General features: G+C 44.7%; 1 protein-coding gene across 15 annotated transcripts in view; it reads right to left on the reverse strand.

Moving 5' to 3' along the window:
* Positions 1–21,107, reverse strand: part of FGFR2 (fibroblast growth factor receptor 2) — a 122,766-nt gene that overhangs the window by 24,572 nt on the left and 77,087 nt on the right. For 9 of the 15 annotated variants that reach the window (XM_015148337.3, XM_077947657.1, XM_028826933.2 and 6 more), the window contains 4 exons: positions 18,649–18,839; positions 16,014–16,158; positions 13,773–13,969; positions 1,872–2,023 (listed from right to left, as the gene is read on the reverse strand). In XM_015148337.3, coding sequence (XP_015003823.1) covers positions 1,872–2,023; positions 13,773–13,969; positions 16,014–16,158; positions 18,649–18,839 — 685 coding nt within the window. Of the gene's footprint in view, positions 1–1,871; positions 2,024–13,772; positions 13,970–16,013; positions 16,159–17,379; positions 17,528–18,648; positions 18,840–21,107 lie in introns of all 15 variants that reach the window. The other 6 variants (XM_077947654.1, XM_077947653.1, XM_077947647.1 and 3 more) reach the window with 2 other exon arrangements.

The following is a 21,107-nucleotide window of genomic DNA, read 5'->3' on the forward strand; positions in this document are numbered from 1 at the left end:
GCAGTGGCCGGATCTCAGCTCACTGCAAGCTCCGCCTCCTGGGTTCGGGCCATTCTCCTGAGTAGCTGGGACTACAGGCGCCCGCCACCTCGCCCGGCTAGTTTTTTGTATTTTTTAGTAGAGACGGGGTTTCACCGTGTTAGCCAGGATGGTCTCGATCTCCTGACCTAGTGATCCGCCCGTCTCGGCCTCCCAAAGTGCTGGGATTACAGGCTTGAGCCACCGCGCCCGGCCAGCGATTTCTTAAAATATGATCACAACTCCCCAGTTCGGTCATATATATAGGAATGTGCGCATGAACCTACCTACGTATATAATCACACACAAACTAGGGCTGGCGGAGTTCACAAGAAACATCCATTTCTCCACATCCTACAGGTGAAGAAACTATTATTTGTGTTTTTCTCTGGTGCCCCACCAGTAAATGTCCAATTAACATGCCTTGAGTGAATGAATAAGTGAATGAGTGAGTGTTCTTTTCACTACAGTATACAAATCAACTGGAAATTACTTCCATTAACACTCTAACCAAATAATATCTATATAATTATTCAGTCCTAGCTAATGGTACACATCTCTAAACTGGCAGTTGGGAAACAAAACTGATGTGACATCACGTGAATCAAAATCAGAAGTGCCAGCCACGTAAGCTACCTCTCCCTTCCAAATAGAGCTCAACAGATCAGTCTCTGGAAAGAAAAGCTTATCTTCGCATTTCCAAATGTGTATATGCATATACGAGAAGTCTATATTAAACACTTCCCTACCATAATCTCAGGAGCTACTGAGAATGTCAAGGCAAACAGGGTAGCTGCTCATAAGCAAGTCAAGAGCTTATTCCAGTGTATGTGATGCAGAAGCAGTCAGCATTTCCACCTTCCCATACTCTCAAGAAGTGAGTGGACAGTCCTACAAAGACCACTGCACTTCCTTTCAGAAGGAGGATCTCGGAGTCAGTCCCCTTCTAGAGGACGAGGGCTAGTAGTTCAAGTTCTGCCCACTGACTCCATGCCCCACACAATGATCCTGCTGAGGTTTGCAGTTCAGAGCTCCCAGGTTACCACCACGTGAAGGGAAATGAAAGGAAAACTCACATAAGCTAAGAACTCTGCTCAGTCCTGGGAGGTCTGAACCACCACCCTCATTTTATGAGAATGAATTTCAGAGAATCAGGTGCCTCACCCGAGGTTGCCCAGCCACTGTCTGGCAAAGCCAGGATTCAAATGCACCCCAACAGAGCCCCAGTACATGGAGTTCAAACGAGACCAAGAGATACACAACCCCAACAATACCCAGGTGGTCACATTTTTGCCTAAACATCTGATTGGCACACCTCTGTATCATCCAACAAGGAAAATATTATGGACCACAGAAATTAGATGTCAGGTACCGTATTTGAAGCTTTTCAGCCCAATATGATATTAATAACCAATGAGAACAGTAACATTGGGTAGAGGTCCTTAAGGCCATTTATATTCTGCCTCTAATTTCTCCACAGAAGTGAACACAAAACAGTCTTGTTCTAGTAACCAAAAACTGGAATGTCAGATCTGTTTTATAAATTGGATAATTCTACTTTTATTCCATTTGACGGAGTCTGAATTGCCCAGACACTTAAAAAATGATAACCAGATGCCATCTTCTTTGGGGACCAGCCAGGGGCAAGCAGCTCTGCTTTCAAGGAGCTATTTTTTTTTTAATCCATTCTTTTCTTTTCCAGGAGTTGGTTATTTAGAAACACAATCTTACTCCTGCTGACATCATCACAGCAAGACCTTTGTGGCTAAAGGTCATAAAAAGAAAATGTTAATCCAATCTCCCCATTTATAGCTGAGTCTCCATCCTGGGATGCGGCCAAGAGAAGTACTCACTTATCTCTTGGAAATTCCCATTTTGGGTCCTCTGGAAGTTCATACTCAGAGACCCCTGCCAGCATGGGGGTGTCTGCCGTTGAAGAGAGGCGTGTTGTTATCCTCACCAGCGGGGTGTTGGAGTTCATGGAGGAGCTGGACTCAGCCGAAACCTGGATACAAAATGCAAAGACACAGATGTAATCCTGGCTCCACCCGAGAAGGCTGGAAGTCAGCCAGAGCCCAGCCAGAGTATCGGATCTTAGAAAGGAATGGGTTGGGGGCTGGCAGAAGTCAGAAACCAAATTAGAAAACCACTGGAATCCAACTCCTCTGCCCTCCAGTCCATGCAGTACTAGATGTCATCCAAAGTGTATGTTCCTATGTTCAGGTTTTTCTATGAAATTTTTCTATGGCATCTGATCACAATGTAAGTTTTCTTTCTGTCCTAATTCCTCCGGAGAGTCACTTGAAGACATGCAGACAGTCCTCCCCAGCTTCATTAGTACCTTTATGCTTGTACCTGCACCTGTACTGGAGCCCCGGACAATGGATCTCCTCTCAGACCACCCAGATCATGGATCAGTGCTGTGCGTATGAAATTCTATGAAAACTTTTTGGAAACCAGCTCTTCCATAGTTCCTCTGTCTTTGGAAATGTAAAGTGGAGTATCTCAAGGAAAGAGTTCTAGGACTTGAATGTGGAAGACATTCAGCAGCTCCGAGTCCCTTTAACTCAAAATAACCCAAGACCCCAGTATTGGGTGCCATTCTTTGTTTCTCCCCAGTCCTTCTGGAAATTATTGATGGCCAGGCCGTTCAGTGAAAATGGGCTGCCTCTTGTCTTCAGTTTCAGAAACCAGTGCGCTAAACACGTGGGATGAAGCATCAAGGGAAAGAAAATACGCCTTTTCCCATAACCACACAAGAGAACTCCTCTCCCACCTGGCAGTACACAGGGCTCCACCGAGTTACTTCCTTGTTTACCCTGATCCATTTCAGTCTGTGTCTGATAAAATGATTATTTCTTAAATATATCATTGTCCTTTGGCTGGTTTCTATGGAAAAAAAAAAAAGACTCACGCAGAGCACACTGGAAGGCCACTTCTGAGGATGACTACGCAGTCTTAGTCTGACCACAGGCTGCTTGAACAGTGTCTTATTCTAAACCACGAACAAGACTTTGGCCCAAGAGAACAAGAATGTGAAGTTAACCCATGATCCATCTCTAAGCAGCCAGTGAGCCCACCCTGGGCTCTGTCTCCTGCATGCCTGCCCAGGTGGATAGTATTCCTGGATGTGCTTACGAACTCCTTCAATCACACTGGCAAAGACCAAGTCCAGATGAACAAATTTAGGTGGGATGAACTTTCACAGGGTGGGTCCTGGGCTCTTCTCACAGGGAACCAGGGGACCTGTCCTATTCAAAAAGCTTTGAATGGCACCTTTGTAAACCCTAAAAGTAGGCCGGAAACTCAAGAAGATGCCCAAGAATGGATTAGGGGAAAAAATCATTTTAGGATTAGGAAGTTGTTTTCAATATTAAAATAAAAAAGTGGGCCACTTTTCACACAGAATTCCTATTGTCTTTTAAAACATACATGAGCACTTTCTGAGCCTTCCGTTCAATCTTTTGGCAGGGGGCAGTTATTCCTAAACTTCATTATGCAGATAGTATGAGCAACATTTATTTACTGTATGGTAAAAATGTTTTAAAAGAGGGGAGTAAAGAATCATTAATTGTGGAACTGAGACCCTCACACCCAAGTGTCTGGGTTGCACAAGCAAATGGCAGAAGCAAGCGGGAAAAGACGAGAAGGTAAATGTGGGTGCTCCTATGGAATCCGTCCTGCCCCCCACTGAAGTCACAGACCAGGCATGAACCCCACCCTGGGTGAAACAGACAACTTTAAAGTCCCCGCCATGTGGTATCCAACCTCACTGTAGCGAGCTGACCTCATCTGCAGGACACATCAGAAGCCAGGAACTTTCAGAGACCATCAAGACTTCCAGTTTGCACTGGTCCACAGGAACATCTCAAGCTCCATCTACAGAGCTCAGAAAGGTTCAGGAGCGGGTGTAACGGCCAATGATGCTTCCCCAAATCTTTCTGTCCTCTTAATTCATTCTGCATCAGGGCCATGAGATGTGGATGCTTAAGTACGCAGGTTTTTTGAAGAATAAGGTGGTCTTCTGAAAGTTCTTCCCCATGAACAGGAAAAAATCACCACTCATTGCAGGGGGAACTTATGCTTGAGGACATTATGGGCAAGAAGCTCCAGCCAAACTAGTAAGAACCGGCCAGCCAGGCGCAGTGGCTCACACCCGTAATCTCAGCACTTTGGGAGGCTGAAGCAGGCAGATCACTTGAGGTCCGGAGTTTGAGACCAGTCTGGCCAACATGCTGAAACCCTATCTCTACTAAAAATTAAAAAATGAGTTGCGTGTGGTGGCAGGCACCTGTAATCCCAGCTACTCAGGAGGCTGAGGCAGGAGAATCGCTTGAACCCGGGAGGCAGAGGTTGCAGTGAGCCGAGATTGTGCCCCAGCACTCCAGCCTGGGCAACAGAGCAAGACTCCGTCTCAGAAGAAAAAAAAGAAAAAAGCAGCCTAGCAATGTGACAATTTCCACAAATGGCCAGGGTCTGGCGGGTTGTGCAGCCAGAACACTCTGCATGGCCTGCAGCGTAGCCCCTCGTCACCGGATACGTTTCCAGGATTCCACTACCGGGTACATAGTGGAAGCTGCAATCAATAGAGGAGTCGGAACCGATTAAGCAATTGCTGAGGACTGCAGTCCCGGATGACGTTAACACCCAGCAGGCAGAGGCATGGCTAGGCTTCTGTGACTCCTCCTTGAAAATCACCGCTCTCATCAGCGAGGCTTACAGAATAGGATGTGGGGAAGGCAGCTGTCCCACAGCGAGGTGTGAGAACAAGGGTACTTAAAAGTTTCTGGAAGGATATATAAGAGACTTAGCAGTGATCACCTTTGGGGAGAGAGATTAGGAGTTGAGAGAGGGAGTAGAAAATACATTTTATTTCAGAACTTTCTAGACCATTTGGATTTTATTACCACGTATATGTAACTCTTTTATGTTCTAGAAGAAGTACTTTATTTAACAAAAATATTTTTTAGAATAATAAGGATCTGAGCTGAGGCATGAACAAGGGAAAAGAAAACGAAGGGCATATGCTTGAAATATGCTGACTTCTAAAATGAGTGAAGTTACAAGATCGCTGCTTTCGGCCCCTCCTTCTGCTACCAGTTTAGGTTTTGTGGCATCTCTGCATCCTTCCATGTGGGCAGCAGCCAATCCCGTTGCTGCCTTTCCCGTGCTCATCATTCACAACATGAGACCCCGCATCAGGCAGGCTGCATCCTGACCACCTGCAACAGCATGGGACTGTGCAGTCAGATTGCCAGGGTCCCAGTCCCGTTTCAGCGCTCACTCACTGCGTGAGCTTTGGGAAATCACTTAACCTTTCTAGGCCTGGGTTTCCTCATCTGTTAAAAACGAGACAGGGGCTGGGCGGCTGGGCACAGTGTCTCACACCTGTAATCCCGGCACTTTGGGAAGCCAAAGCAGGCAGATCTTCTGAGGTCAGGAGTTCGAGACCAGCCTGAACAACATGGTGAAACCCCGTCTCTACAAAAAATAGAAAAGTTAGCAGGGCGTGGTCGTGTGTGCCTGTAATCCCAGCTACTGGGGAGGCTGAAGCAGGAGAACTGCTTGAACCTGGGAGGCATAGGTTGTGGTGAGCCAAGATGGTGCCACTGCACTGCTGCCTGGGCAACAGAGCAAGACCCCATCTCAAAAAAAAAAGGAGACAAGAGCAGGTCCAACAGCACAGCATTAATGTGACAATAAAATGAGGTGGGAGAAAAACGGATGAAGTGCTTAGTGCTAGGCCCGGCACTAAGAGCTCAGTTAATGTCTGCTACCAACACTGCAATATTTTCTCTTAGTCCCTTTAGAATCATTTGCTGCCCAGATCTAAGAGAACAGACAATGGCACTTCTCTCTGGGTAACTTGGAGCGTTTGGAGCCTAGGGTGGTTCTGAGTGTAAGATACAGTTAGTCCTCCGCATCTGTGGGTTCTGCGTTCATGGCTTCAACCAATCACAGATCAAAAATATTTGAAAGAGAGTAAAAAATAACAATACAACAATTTTAAAATATAAATAAAAAACAACATCCTGGCTAACATGGTGAAACCCCGTCTCTACTAAAAATACAAAAAACTAGCCGGGCGAGGTGGCGGGCGCCTGTAGTCCCAGCTACTCCGGAGGCTGAGGCAGGAGAATGGCGTGAACTCGGGAGGCGGAGCTTGCAGTGAGCTGAGACCCGGCCACTGCACTCCAGCCTGGGCGACAGAGCGAGACTCCGTCTCAAAAAAAAAAATAAAAAATAAATAAAAAATAAAAAACAATATAGTAGAACAACTATTTACATAGCATTTACAGCGTATTAGTTGTTACACGTATGACTAGAAATGACTAAGTATACGAGAGGATATACACAGTTTATATGCAAATACTATACCATTTTATATAAAGATCTTGGGCATCCACAGATTTGGGTGTATTCGGGGTTGCTAGAACCAATCCCCAACACATACCAGGGACAACTGTAATGTCAAACTGTGTGCGACCAGGAAGATAATGCAGTGATACTAAGGGCTGACTGCAGAAGATACGCCTTAGTGGGCACGCTTGATTTGCTAAATGAGGCCCTCTGCTCACTGCTAGGATAGGCTGGGGTACTAGCAAGCAGGAGATGAAGAATCCAGGAGTCAGGGAATCATCTCAGGGCAGAAGAAAAACTGGACAGTAAGAGGGTCCTAATGACAAACACGGCTTAGGGGTTACCTCAGAAGAGAAAAATTTAACATTCAATCTGAAGTTCACCACTCTATGGCTCACCCACGACCCCAAAGGAATCTGCATCCACAAACCCCTGGCAAAAGTTCACATGTATCTACACCATCCCCCAAACAGATGGTCTCAACAAGATTTTCATGTGACAGCTTTTCAAATGGAAAGCCTAAAAATAAATAAATAAATAAGAAAACCCTTACCAACTTTATTGTCATCATTATTAGAATTTTAAAAAATGAGGTTTACAGGAAGGATGATTTATGGGAATTTTGTTCAGATGAGGTATGGAGATTCAGATTAAATGCACAAACCTGGAAAATACTTTTATAAAAACATGAAGGCGGCGGGGGAAAGGTAAGAAAATGGGCAAAGTCTAAGAAACTATAGAATTTGATTGCTCTGTCTACTATATCTTAATTTTACCTCCATGCATTTTTACTATGCTTTTAAAATCCCCTCTGGGGCTATAAAATACGGCTGGCTTTCTCTTCATTCCCTTCGACTCCAAGAATGAGTCTGTGCTGGGGGCTTGGCCTGATCCTGGGCAAGCCATTCCCTTGTGGGACTCCATGTTTTACTGGGTTTCCTTCCTCTGAATCAGGACCCTCAGATAACTCCCGCTGCTCATCTTTGAAATCCTTCTGTTTCTTTAGTACTATTAAATTATCTTTCTTTTCTTTTGCACAAAATCATAATCTTCCTTATTCTTCAGTTCCTACCTAGAAACTTCAATTCTGGAGATTCCTTCCTAATCAATTTTAATATATTCCCTTGTTAGTGATAAAGTGAGTTACTTACAAACAATCAACATGAACACTCTAGTAAACTGTTTTCCCACTCCCGAATCTTGGCAGGCATTTTTTTTTTTTAAGCATGTATTTTCACAGACTCCAATTCCATTTCCTCACTTTCCGGAATCTCTCTAGCATGTGCCATAAGTCAAGCTTTTAAGTAAATGTGCTTTTCGTACATTTCCATAGTACATATGGGAGATTAAGTGAGGAAGTGGGTTTTTTTCTTTCTTTTTAAAGGGCCACCAAGAAACAGTGTTATCTTTTTTCTTTCTTTTCTTTCTTTTTCTTTTTTTTTTTTTTTTTTTTTTTAAGATACAGCTTCTCTCTCATTACCCAGGCTGGAGTGCAATGGCATGATCTTGGCTTACTGCAACCTCCACCTCCCAGGTTCAAGCGATTCTCCTGCCTCAGCATCCCAAGTAGCTGGGATTACAGGCATGTACCACCACGCCCGGCTAATTTTGTATTTTTAGTAGAGAAATGGTTTCGCCACACTGATCAGGCTGGTCTTGAACTCCTGACCTCAGGTGATCCACCTACGTCAGCCTCCCAAAGTGCTGGGATTACAGGTGTGGGCCACGAGGCCCGGTCTAACAGTGTTATCTTTTTATAATGAATTAAATTTACCATCTAGAGGGGACTTCTCAGAGAACAGAGCAAGCAGAAGCGAAGATGTTCCAGGGGAGAAGAGATGAATTAATACTTGTGTGTTTATTCCCCAGGACTGACAAACACACTTGGACCACAGCCTGCCAAACAGGCCCTTTGACTCTTAGGCTGTAAACCACCTTTCCCCACCAGCACACAAGGTCGGTATTAGCATACTTCTGCTCTAATACAAGCCTTGCCCACCACTCCCCTATGGCCAAACAAAATGCTTTCACCCCCGCAAGCTGGGTGCCTGAGATAAAGCTTCAAAGGCTTCTGAAGTTGCATTTTTAATTCCTCCATAACAAAATTTAGGTAATTAGGCAAGGCAGTTCATCAGACACTCACTTTTCTCCCGTAGCGAGTCTCTGCCTCCCATAGGCCCTTCCCTGGCACTCTGTGAGCAAACCTATCGGAACCATGACGCACCAGCCCCAGATGCGCTGGCTCTGCTCAAGAGATCGCATCAGCCAAGATCCAGGTCAGATCTTGGGCAAACTGTTGTGTCCTTTGGAGGCTGAGAGAGGAGAAAAGGGAACAGTGAAATAGGGGCAGGGAAGGCGAGGTGCCTACATGAAAGGGCAGATTCCAGTTAAGTCATCCGTGACCACTCTAATTACCCAAATGTTTTCTGGAGCCAGTGAGGTTTAGACCACCTGATTGACCAAAATACAAAGAATATTCCCAGATCATGATGTTCAGCTGCCAGGCAGTAAATGAGCTTCCAGGAGTAGAACATCCATCCCTCTTCTCGGCATTTGGCATGTTTGAGGATCACTAACACTGGACCTGAGAACTAGCTACTGAGTCACACACTCCTCCCCCGAGGCACCCGCTCCACTCCTCCCCCTTCATCTTGGTCCTATTCCTAACATCCCCAGGAACATGCCATTTGCCTTAAAAGTATTGTTACAAAAGGTGGCCTTCACTGCCCTTGATTTATTTTATTTTACTTTATTTTATTTTATTTTTTTATTGTGTGTGAGACAGAGTATCACTCTGTCTGTCGCCAAGGCTGGAGGGCAGTGGCGCGATCTCAGCTCACTGCAACCTCTACCTCCTGGGTTCTAGCTATTCTCCTGCCTCAGTTTCCCAAGTAGCTGAGATTACAGGCATGCATCACCACGCCCAGCTAATTTTTGTATTTTTTAGTGGAGACAGGGTTTCACTATATGTTGGCCAGGCTGGTCTAGAACTCCTGACCGCAGGTGATCTGCCTGTCTTGGTCTCCCAAAGTGCTGAGATTATGGGCATGAGCCACGGCGCCTGGCCTGCTCTTGATTTTTTTCTGGTTTTCAGCCTACCTATATCAGCAGCTGAGAAGGTGAAACTGTCTGAAAAAAAAGAAAAATACCCTGCAGCCTCTTGCACCATGCCGACGGCAGTGAGAAAGGGTATAAGCTGCACAGGAGATGAATTTATCTGGACGGAGCCAACCACAAACAGTTAAATCTCCATCCTACCCTATGGAAGCTTCAAGCCCCAGAGAAAGAAACTGATGTGCTCAATGTAAAACTGATTCAGCAAACTCAGCAACACTGCACGTCTCCTAAACAGGCATCCTCAGTTTCCCCTGAACTCCATCCTCCACCCACCCCTACACCCTCCCCCACCATCCAATTGATTTGTGGAAAACACAGAAAGTGATGCTGCCCACTTTAACTCCCAAAGGCTGCTTCACACTGGCCACTGGCTGTCCAGCAGACCTGTACAAGAACCAACACGCTCACAAAGATGCCCCTCTCTGGGCTGGCTGTTGTTGGTCTCATTTAACTCGCTGGGCACCAAAGGATTGGGAGTAGGTGAGCAGCGTCTGGCGTGGTGCCCAAGCCTTGACACTGTGACATGAGCCTCCATCAAAGGACAGAGAGATGCCACCTGCCATCTGCCTCCCACCACCCAAAAGCTGCTTCTCCTTCTTCAAGCCATGTGCATACAAAGTCTCAAAAAATTCACGCTTACTAGGAAATGATCGCAAGGGATTTCTTCTGTGGTACCAGAAAAAAAAAAATTTTTGCTCAAAAAAATAACATAAACTGAAACGTCTGTGTTACACCAGTAAGTCTAGTGCAAATTAATACATACCAAGAAGGAAGAACTCACAGGAGGAACAAAAACTCAACTTTTCTTGTTCTCAAAAGAGAACAAGGATGGACTGAGGGCCGTGAGTGAGATGCTGTGTGTATGGGTGTTGGAAAGGGAAAGAGTCAGGGCCATGCAGACACTTAGTGATCCCCGTCTCCTAGAAGAGGCTGGCCAACACAGAATAAAAAGTGGCCTCATAAATGCCTAGAAACAACCCATCCTTGACACATCTGATTAGAGGCTCACCTGTCGCCAGGTAAAGGCATGCTTGGCATCCCTGTGGTATTTGCTCTGTCATCAACATATCTGTAGGCCTTTCTGGGGCTTTTCATTCCAGCTCCAGTCCAATAACCCTCTTTGATCCAGATACTCGATAAGCATCTCTTTCTCTACCAAAGCGGCCATGCTTACTGATGAAACATTCCTTGTGAAGATCCAATAATGTACCCCACCTGGACATGTGGAAGGAGCTGAGGTGTGTCAACATTCCCCCAAATAAATTAATCTCACGCAGATGTATTTTTCCAGGGAACCGGCATTTGCCCCATTTTCTCTGCTTCTGTTATACTCCTTGGCCCTACTATTACATTTTCTTTTCTTTTGTTTCCACTTTGGGTTTTTGTTTGTTTGTTTGTTTTGGTTTTTGGAGTTGGGGTCTCGCTGTGTTGCTCAGACTGGTCTTGAACTCCTGGATTCAAAGGATCCTCCCACCTCAGCCTCCTGTGGAGCTAGGATTACAGGCATTTACCACCAAATAACCTGGGAACCACCGGTGAATGTGACAGGCTGTGTCTTACATGTAACCTGGTTTATACCCAGCACTTAGTAAATTATGATGAATCAATAAAAGGAAGGAGGGAAGAAAAAGAGGAAGGTACTCTGATGTTCCCTCTGGTAACACAGGGAGGATACGAAAAAGGACCAACTTAGGCTGAATCCTCTCTCTCTCTTTTTTTTTTTTTTTTAAGACAGAGTTTCACTCTTGTTGCCCAGGCTGGAGTGCAATGGCGTAATCTTGGCTCACTGCAACCTCCACCTCCTGGGTTCAAGCGATTCTCCCGCCTCAGCCTCCCAAGTAGCTGGGACTACAGGCATGCACAACCACACCCAGCTAATTTGTGAATTTTTAATAGAGACGAGGTTTCACCATGCTAGTCAGGCTGGATGATCTCGAACTCATGACCTTGGGTGATCCACCCGCCTCAGCCTCCCAAAGTGCTGGGATTACAAGCATGAGCCATCACGCCCGGCCAGGCTGAATTCTCTTAAAGAAAAAATATAAATGGCATTGCATGTGAGTATACATATAATTACTTAATTTAGAACATTCTTATGTCAACTTCCAATGTCTGCCCTCTTCTTAGTCCTCAAGGATCCATCTACAAGTAGTGCATTTCCAAATATTATTTTCCTCAAACCGTATTCTTAGATGGACAGTGATGAAAAGCCACCTGACACTGGGGAAAGAAAACACAATGACTGTGGCTGAGTCAGGGGGATTTTAAGGGCATCTTACCCTTTTATATTAAGTAAAAAGAAAAGCATTGTAACAGTTGCAGAAAAAAAGATGATGAGATAATTACGGGGCAGTGGCCTAGCTATGCCAAATTACAAGCTGCCTCCAGAAGTTAGCATTTTTCCCTATTAGAAAAAAAATAATAGAAACCATGTAAGAGTTATCTCAGGACTGGACTCCCCTAGAAACTGGCTGGCCAGCTGGCCCCATCTTTGCTCTCCTGGCCCCAAGAAAGATAATCATGTCACTCAAAATGACAACAGCGTTCTTGGTGGCAGAAGTGACCCAATAGGCCCCTTTTTTCCATGCTCTTAACACAATTTGGTCATTCGCCTACACTTGACACACACTTTAAATTCTATCCTCCGCCTCCACAAAGACAGACCTGCTTGCAACATGGCTTCAGAGAAGTTAACAAGGACCCATTCAGCCGGGAGTCTGGAGCTGGGTTGTGAACAGCCAGACCCATGCCAAAACCACTGCTGACCAACTGGTTCCTAATCCTTCCTAATGCCTTGTCCAGAAAATGTCATTCCTACCTAAAGTCCCTGGAGAGCCATGCCTGGGATTAACCTGGAGTTTCTCAAAGTGCATTCTAAAATCACCAGAGGGCTTGTAATAAAATGCAGATTCCTGGCCCTATCCAAGATGACTAAACAAGAATCTCTGGGGCTGAGACAAAGGAATCTGAAATTTTAACAAGTACCCCGTAAATTTTACTAAAATACACACTGAAATACAGCCAATGAGTTTGCTGTTTTACTTGCTATTTCAAAATAACCTTTATCACAACCAAGTTTCAAATGCTTTTGTAAACATTCTACATCTACATCTGCCTTCCGCTTCCATCTCTGTGAACAAACAGAAAACAGCTGAAGCATTTCCTGTCCCACCTACCTATGCAGGGCTTTGGTTTATAGCAGAGGCTCCATCTTGCCCCATCTCCCCCAGAGCAAAACTAAACCAATCAGGAGGCACACAAGCAAAAAGCAACCACCAAAGACCAAGTTGGGGGTTAAAAACAATCTGTTGCTGGTTCCTTACAAATATTCTACCAATAAATCACCGCCACACCTGTGAACTACTAACAATGAGACATAATAGATGCATACAATTATATTGTAAGTTGCAAAGAGGTTAAGCCAAAATTCAGTGTAGAAAGTTATTGTGCACCAGTTTAAATCAAACAGTCCAGACGCACCCCCAGGGCATAAGATTCTGATCTTGACTTTAAAAAATAAGTCAGAGAACTTAGAGTCTCTTTCCTACTAGTGGCATAAGTCCCAAGCGAATGTTCATGCTTATCTTAAAAAAGGTATTAGATCACAGGAGACCAATGTGGCTAAGGCTTCGGAGAGACCGCTGTACTTGAGTCTGATCAAACACACACAGGGGTATTTGCCTCCAGTTATTTCCAGTCCTGCTAATTAGTTTTCTGATTTTTTTTTTTTTTTTTTTTTTTGAGACGGAGTCTCGCTCTGTCGCCCAGGCTGGAGTGCAGTGGCCGGATCTCAGCTCACTGCAAGCTCCGCCTCCCGGGTTTACGCCATTCTCCTGCCTCAGCCTTCGAGTAGCTGGGTCTACAGGCGCCCGCCACCTCGCCCGGCTAGTTTTTTTTGTATTTTTTAGTAGAGACGGGTTTTCACCGTGTTAGCCAGGATGGTCTCGATCTCCTGACCTCGTGGTCCGCCCGTCTTGGCCTCCCAAAGTGCTGGGATTACAGGCTTGAGCCACCGCGCCCGGCTAGTTTTCTGATTCTGACACTATTGTCCTTTCTTGCCCTTGGAACTGGACCCCATTGATCCAAGCAACGCACTATGACTAGACTCTCCAAGCTCCAAACACTAACTGGGTGACCGCCAAGCATCACACCAGAATCACTCGCACATGGAAGCTCACAGAAGTCGATGGCATCAAAACAGAGCAAAAGATCCACAAGCTGGCTGGGTCATGGGGGAGGAGTAAATTTCTTTAAACTCTTTATCTACTTTCTGTTACCTGTCTCCGCAGGGGGATGCGCTTGGTCAGCTTGTGCACAGCCGGCTGGCTGCTAAAGTCTGGCTTCTTGGTCGTGTTCTTCATTCGGCACAGGATGACTGTTACCACCATACAGGCGATTAAGAAGACCCCTATGCAGTAAATGGCTATCTCCAGGTAGTCTGGGGAAGCTGTAATCTCCTTTTCTCTTCCAGGAGCTAAATTGCAGATCACAGGAGGAGGAACAGATAAGCAGGCCACAGAGTTAGCACACGAGACTGATGCATCATAGCACAACCAAAGGAACCAAAAGGTGATGACCATTCTCAAGGCAAGGTGGGTTTCCCAAAAACTCAATCCTGCAGAATGGCATGGGCCATAGGTCTGCCAAGTGCCCCTCCCAAATGAAAATGAATAACCAGGGGGTTCATCATTTGACCACCAGGACCCGGGTAGTCACTGTCTCTAGCCTCAGTGGGCATCCGCAGTCCAGTGAGTGGCTGACACCCAGTTGCACAGGGCAGGCTATGAGGCCACATTCTGTTAGACATTTGAGTGGAGGATGACCAACTGTACCCGCAGTGAGAGGATTATCTTTCATGATGGTCTGTGAATGCAAACCAAATACAAAGTTCTGAAATATCAATGACGCCCACTTTTGTTTCTAAGGAGACAGTGACAACGCTTCAGTCTTACATGGGTAGGCTCTTCCAAAGGAAGACTCCACAGGATAATTTAACCCAGATGAACACAATTCCATATGAAACTGATGTTCATCTAGTAGGCTGGCCCGAAAAAGTTTTGGTGAATTCCTTAATACCATCTAGTCCATAAACAAACCAATGCATTAAATACACAGACTGAATTGCTTATAATATAGTACCATTAGATCCATAACACATAAAGCTTATAATATTCCTTAATAACCTTTTAAGTTTATACATATCTGGTTATACCGTTATGTCACTACAGTTTTTCTCTTAAAGAAAAAACATAAAGGTATTATGTGTGAGTATACATATAATTACTTAATTTAGCACATTTCTATATCAACTTCCAATGTCTGCCTTCTTCCTAGTCCTCGATGATCCATCTACAAGCAGTGTATTTCCAAACAGTGTTTCTCTCAAACTGCATTCTTAGTTAAGTGCTAGCACTGTCAGGCAAACGGGTTAAGAAGTGCCAGTTAGGCACCACAGAATGCAGTACTGCAAATAAAAGCAAGTTTCCACGTAAGAGAGGTCCCTTTGTTTCAAAGCAAATATTCACAGAGCAGATTCGCAACAAAAGGAAAAATGGATGCAATGGTATTATCGAAAGCTTATATATTTTAATCCGAAAAATCCTTGCAAGATAGTCCAAATTCTCAGCAGCAACAGCACAAAAATGAAACAATCTATTTGATTTTTACTAGATGTAAAATAAGCATGCAGGTAGGCACTGTACTCTAAAAACAAGGAATTAATAACTGGAGTGGAACATCATAAGCTAGCAAACCGCAGTCTCTGCAGTTTCACAAAGGAAAGGACAAAGAGGCAGATGCGTCAGAGAGGACAGTGTTTAATATCAAGAAAGTTTCACTAGAATAGAGATGTTGGTTAAAGATTCAGACAGCAGCAATGTTTAGGCAACAGGGCTGCAGTGATGTTTATTTCTCTGTGAGGCAGAAATAACATCAAGCCCAAGATGGCAGGAGCATGCTTTGCAATGAGAGCAAACTGAAAGTCCATTCTATCGCAACATGCAGCAAGCCACCGATCCCCAAGGTAGGTAACGCACTGCTTCTGTGCACCTGACATTCAGAGGTGCCGCTCCCCACGCTGCTCCATACACACCCCTCTATTTACATCTCGTTAAAAATACAAAGTGGGATGAAAGCAATAAAAACACACACAAGATTTTAGCAAAATGGAATTTGAAGTGAGAATAAATTACTTTGAATTTTACAAAGTAATTTCAACTTCTTCCTTAAGAGAAAGGGGGATGGGCTAATTTATACATTGGCTCAATGACTCACTAAAAATATGAGATCCCTTCAGGTTTTAAGGGTGAAATTTCCCTTGATCATAAATGTGAGTGTGGGATCTCACTGTGTGTGAATTTCCAAGGCAGTTTTCTTATCCCTGAGGGATAATTTTTAACATTTTTTATATCTTTATGCAAGGATAAAAGGGGCCATTTCTGATAACAGAAGCTGTGTTAATTTTATAGCAATCAACCAAGAAAAGGGGAAAAAACCCAGAGAGAAAGAGCAGTATATACCTGGCAGAACTGTCAACCATGCAGAGTGAAAGGATATCCCAATAGAATTACCCGCCAAGCACGTATATTCCCCAGCGTCCTCAAAAGTTACATTCCGAATATAGAGAACCTCAATCTCTTTGTCCGTGGTGTTAACACCGGCGGCCTAGAAAACAAGGGAAGCAAGAGAAAAGGCTAGACGACACAGGAATGATTGTGGAGGGGGCTGTGGAACCACAAGGCGTCGCACCGGGGGCTTCAGGGGGTGCTGGCCACTGGGAGATTCCGACTGCAGCCCATCCACAAAGCCCACAACCGAGAGACACGGAGCAACACTGACCAGCTCACCTCCACAGGCCCGTCACCACACCGGCTTCACCTCCTAGACATGCACGCAAACAAATGCATGGAAAAAATCAACCCACAGAGGTCCGTTCTCTTGGCCTGTGCTTTGGTTTGCATTTAGGGGTGGTTTTCCAAAAGTATGGTGCCCAGAAGGCCAAGCTGGTTCTGGTCCTGTTGGCTGCAGACTCCCACCAAGAGGAAAGGGTAGTTCTATCTAAACTGCTGTGTTTTAAGACAGTACACTGCACATAAGCTCAGATGGACACCTCACCCATCCTCCTGGCCCTGTGGGAACCAATCGGGGTGGAAGGTTGTCTTGGTTACCAGGCTCTGGTTATTTTTACTTCTGCAAAACCATCTTGCCTTACATAGCATTGACAAAAAGAAATGGAAGCAAGCATCATCTTGGTAACCAAAAAAACTGGGCTTTTTTTCTTTTTATTAATAAATATTTGAATGTGAGTCATGACAAACTTAAAAAGTCAACCTTTCGCCTTTAGTAGCGGCCAGTAGGACATTCATTCAGTAAGACGAACTCCCCTCAAATTTGGTGCAACAAGGTCAAGAATAGCATCTCATCAGGATCAGGTATGCAACCAAAGAAATGATGCTTTGTTGAACAAATTGCATCATGCCAATATTTCCCTAAAACTTACAGTAGAAGGAGACAAACTCTGCTGATACTCAAATGCCCCGTATTAAACAGGCATGGAGGTGTGTGTTTTAAATGGTGTTAATGTGCAGTAATGATGGGAAACGTGCAGCCTAAACAAGACCAACCAGAAGGAGCAACTTAAAAACTGGGTGGGCGTGGAGGCTAATCTCTAGAAGAAATTGGAACAAGCACTTTGAACGTTGTGGGCATTTTTCCATGGCTACTGGCACCATACCAGCTGCATCACCGAAGAAAGATTATTATAAATATACCAAGGCCGCAAGAGTTATCCTATAAGCTGCCTGCAGTCTCCCAAAGCACCAAGTCTTTTCAGCTTCTATATCCAGCTTTCTTTTTAAAAAAAGACAAAAATGAAAGCATTGTTACCTTGCTGTTTTGGCAGGACAGTGAGCCAGGCAGACTGGTTGGCCTGCCCTATATAATTGGAGACCTTACATATATATTCCCCAGCATCCGCCTCGGTCACATTGAACAGAGCCAGCACTTCTGCATTGGAACTATTTATCCCCGAGTGCTAGAACAGACACAGGAGAACAATATAACGGCCAACCAGGAAGGTCTTAGCACTGTCTATGGTCCCACCACCAACACACCGCAAGAAAACAAACTCCATTACATCTAAACAGCGGCATTAAAGGGCTGTGGGTTTTGAAAGAACAAAATCAGTCCAGTGGTGGACAATGGAGAGACCTGGTGGAGAGAAGGGCAGGAGGGTGTGACCGATAGTTAACTGGATAGGTCGGGTGGGTCCCCAGGTTGGTCATCTTTTTCCATTGCCTTTGATCCTCGGAATTGTTAGCTGGTGAGAACACCTCATTGGCTGAAAGTTCTTACTTGGGTCACCTATGGTTCTACTGGAAGAATGTTCTTAAGGACATTCATTCTCTATGAGCAACTAGACATGGGAGGCGTGGTAGGCAAGGAGCTAAGAGCCAGCTGTACAGGTTTAGCTACCCCTGTCCTTAGCCTCCTGAAGAGCAAATTCTAGATCTAAAAAAGAGGCAGATGCTATGAAAATGGGGGCTTGCAAACAAGAAATAAGGAGGGAAAGATATTTTCCTTGTTCAACATTTCACTGGTGCAGAAACATGACCTAGGGTTTATTGTCTAAATCACCTGTGAATGGATTTCAAAGGTCAGGGGTTTGTTTGTTTGTTTTTAAAAAAAATCCAAATTGTTTCTAAAAGGTGGCTACTAAAATTGAATCCTAACGTCCTATTAATAGAAAACAACATCAGAGTAACAATCAACATTGGCACAATGGCTTGAGCCTACAAAGCTCTTTCCATCCACTCCCTCCCATTTATTCTGCACAACCGCCCTATTGGGGAGACAGTATCATGATCTCTACTTTTAGAGATGTGCAGCTAAGCCTAAATGTCTGTGATCTCAGGGCTGATAAATAGCTGAACTATTCTCTCTCCAAGTTTAGTAGTTCTTCCCCTACTCTATAGTTCCCTTCTGAAATTTTACTAGCAAGTATAATGATCTGTTAATTCCTTAGCACACTCTCTGCTGGCTAGTCAAAACAGAGAATCATCCTCTCTCAACTCCAACAGGAAATCAAAGAACCTGTGGCCAGACCCATGAAGGAGACCCCAGTTGTGGGTACCTTTAGATTCAGAAAGTCCTCACCTTGAGAACCTTGAGGTAGGGCAGCCCGTCGGGCCCGTATTTACTGCCGTTCTTTTCCACGTGCTTGATCCACTGGATGTGGGGCTGGGCATCACTGTAAACCTTGCAGACAAACTCTACGTCTCCTCCAACCACTGTGGAGGCATTTGCCGGCAGTCCGGCTTGGAGGATGGGCCGGTGAGGCGATCGCTCTGGTGGAGAGAGGGAAGAAAGGAGGAGCGGGGATGGGAGAAGGAGAGACCAATAAATAAGCTATGTTGTCCAGAGGCCTGTCAGTGAACTCATGCCAGAAAAGCCTCAAGCCTGCTGGCTGACGCCTTTGAAATAACACCATGGCCCCATGAATAACAGAAGCAACTTCAAAGGAGACTGCTGGAGCGCGACCCTTGTACAAAGAACACTTATTTAGAAAATCTCGAAAAGAACTTATTACATCCCAGGTTATTGGCTGTCCATGGCCACCTGATGAATAAGGGAAGAGATTCTACTTTGACAATCCAAGTGACAAATGGTAGGGGAGGGGATGCTTCTTCACTTATCCTATTTGAGATCATCTCAAAGACTCACCTCAACCACAAACTTAACATCACAGGCAAATGACAAGACTAACTTTAAGGACACTCTGAATACCAAAAATGGTTTCGATAGGCACGTGTCTCCCAATACATCTTTTTTTACTTTTCTGAGACGGGGTCTCACTTCATTGCCCAGGCTAGAGTGCAGTGGCATAATCACAGCTCACTGCAACCTCGGCCTCCCAGGCTCAGGTGATTCTCCAATCTCAGCCTCCTGAGTAGCTGGGACTACAGGCACCCACCACCACGCCCAGCTGATTTTCAAATTTTTTGTAGAGACAAGATTTCATCATGTTGCCCAGGCTGGTCTCAAACTCCTACGCTCAAGCGATCCACCCGCCTCAGCCTCCCGAATTGCTGGGATTACAGACTGTGAGCCACCACGCTCAGCTCGAATACATTTCTAAGATGCTCTGAGAAGACTTCCAACCTTTGTTTTAAAAATTAAACTAAAACCTAAAGCCCAAAGTTATGAACAGATTTGATTAATAATGGGATTCATCTCTTTATTGTGGAATTCACTCCATTCATTCATTCTTTATTCACCCATCTAGCTCTTTGATGAATATCAGGTGTTACTCTATGCCAGGTACTAAATGCACAAGTAGATGTTTCCTAGCTTATTCCAACATGACACTGAATGAAACATAAGGAGATGCTGGTTTCCAACTTCTGGCTATGTTTTAGTCTGCCCTATAAAAGAGCAGAGACAGTATCCCCAAATTACTTCCTAGCTTCCCCTGTGTTGCCTCTCTGTACCTCGAGAACACGTTCTCAACAAAGAATACGCCCTCTCATTTTATGTCTGGAAAGGCTTCTCTCCAGCTAAGAGGTGGTCTCTGCAGAACTTTTGCAGAGACAATCAAGCCAAGGTGTGCTAGCAACCACACACGAGGCTCCTCAAGTGTTAAGTAACACCCATGGAAAAATGGCCTAAGGACTTAACTATGCATTTCTCCAAGACACAAATGGCCACTAGGTGGGTGAAAAGTTTCTCAATGTCACTAATCATTAGAGAAATGCAAATCAAAACCACAAGGAGCTATCACATGACACCTGTCAGGATGGGAGGAAAGAAAAAAAAAAGACAAGAGTCGGCAAGGATGTGGAGACACTGGAACCCCCGCACACTGTTGATGGGAATATAAAATGATGCTGCCACCATGGAAAACAATATGGAGGTTCCTCAAAAAATTAAAAACAGAACTACCCTAAGATCTTGTAATCCCACTTCTCTATTTATCTAAAAGAACTGAAATCAGGATCTGCACTCCTATATTCATTGCAGCACCATTAACAATAGCCAAGAAATGGAATCAATCTAAGTGTCTGCCAAAGGATTAATTTTTACAACGTGGCTATATACACAACGGAATACTATTCAGTCATGAAGAAGGAAATGGTGCAATATGTGACATCATGGAAGCCATGATGCTAACTGAAATAGGACAGTCACAGAAAGACAGATACTGCATGACTCTACTGATATGAGGTATCTAAATTCATCACATTCATAAAATAAAAGAGTGGAACAGTGGTTGCCAGGGGCTGGGATAGGGAAGGAAATGGTGAGTTGCAATCAAGGGACATAAAGTTTCAGTCAAACAAGATGAACAAGCTCTAGAGATCTGCTGCACAGCATCGTGCCTATAGTCAACAGCATATTGTACACTTAAAACTTAGCTGAAGACCAGGCGCAGTGGCTCATGCCTTTGAGCACAATCCCAGCACTTTGGAGGCCGAGGCAGAAGGATTGCTTGAGGTCAGGAGTGTGAGACCAGCCTGGGCAACATAGCAAGACCCCTATCTCTACAAATAATAAAAAACTTAGCCAGGCATGGTGGTGCATGCCTGTAGTCCCAGGTACTTGGGACTGAGGTGAGA

The sequence above is a fragment of the Macaca mulatta genome, chromosome 9 (genome assembly GCF_049350105.2).
Source record: "Macaca mulatta isolate MMU2019108-1 chromosome 9, T2T-MMU8v2.0, whole genome shotgun sequence".
Taxonomy (NCBI): Eukaryota; Metazoa; Chordata; class Mammalia; order Primates; family Cercopithecidae; genus Macaca; species Macaca mulatta.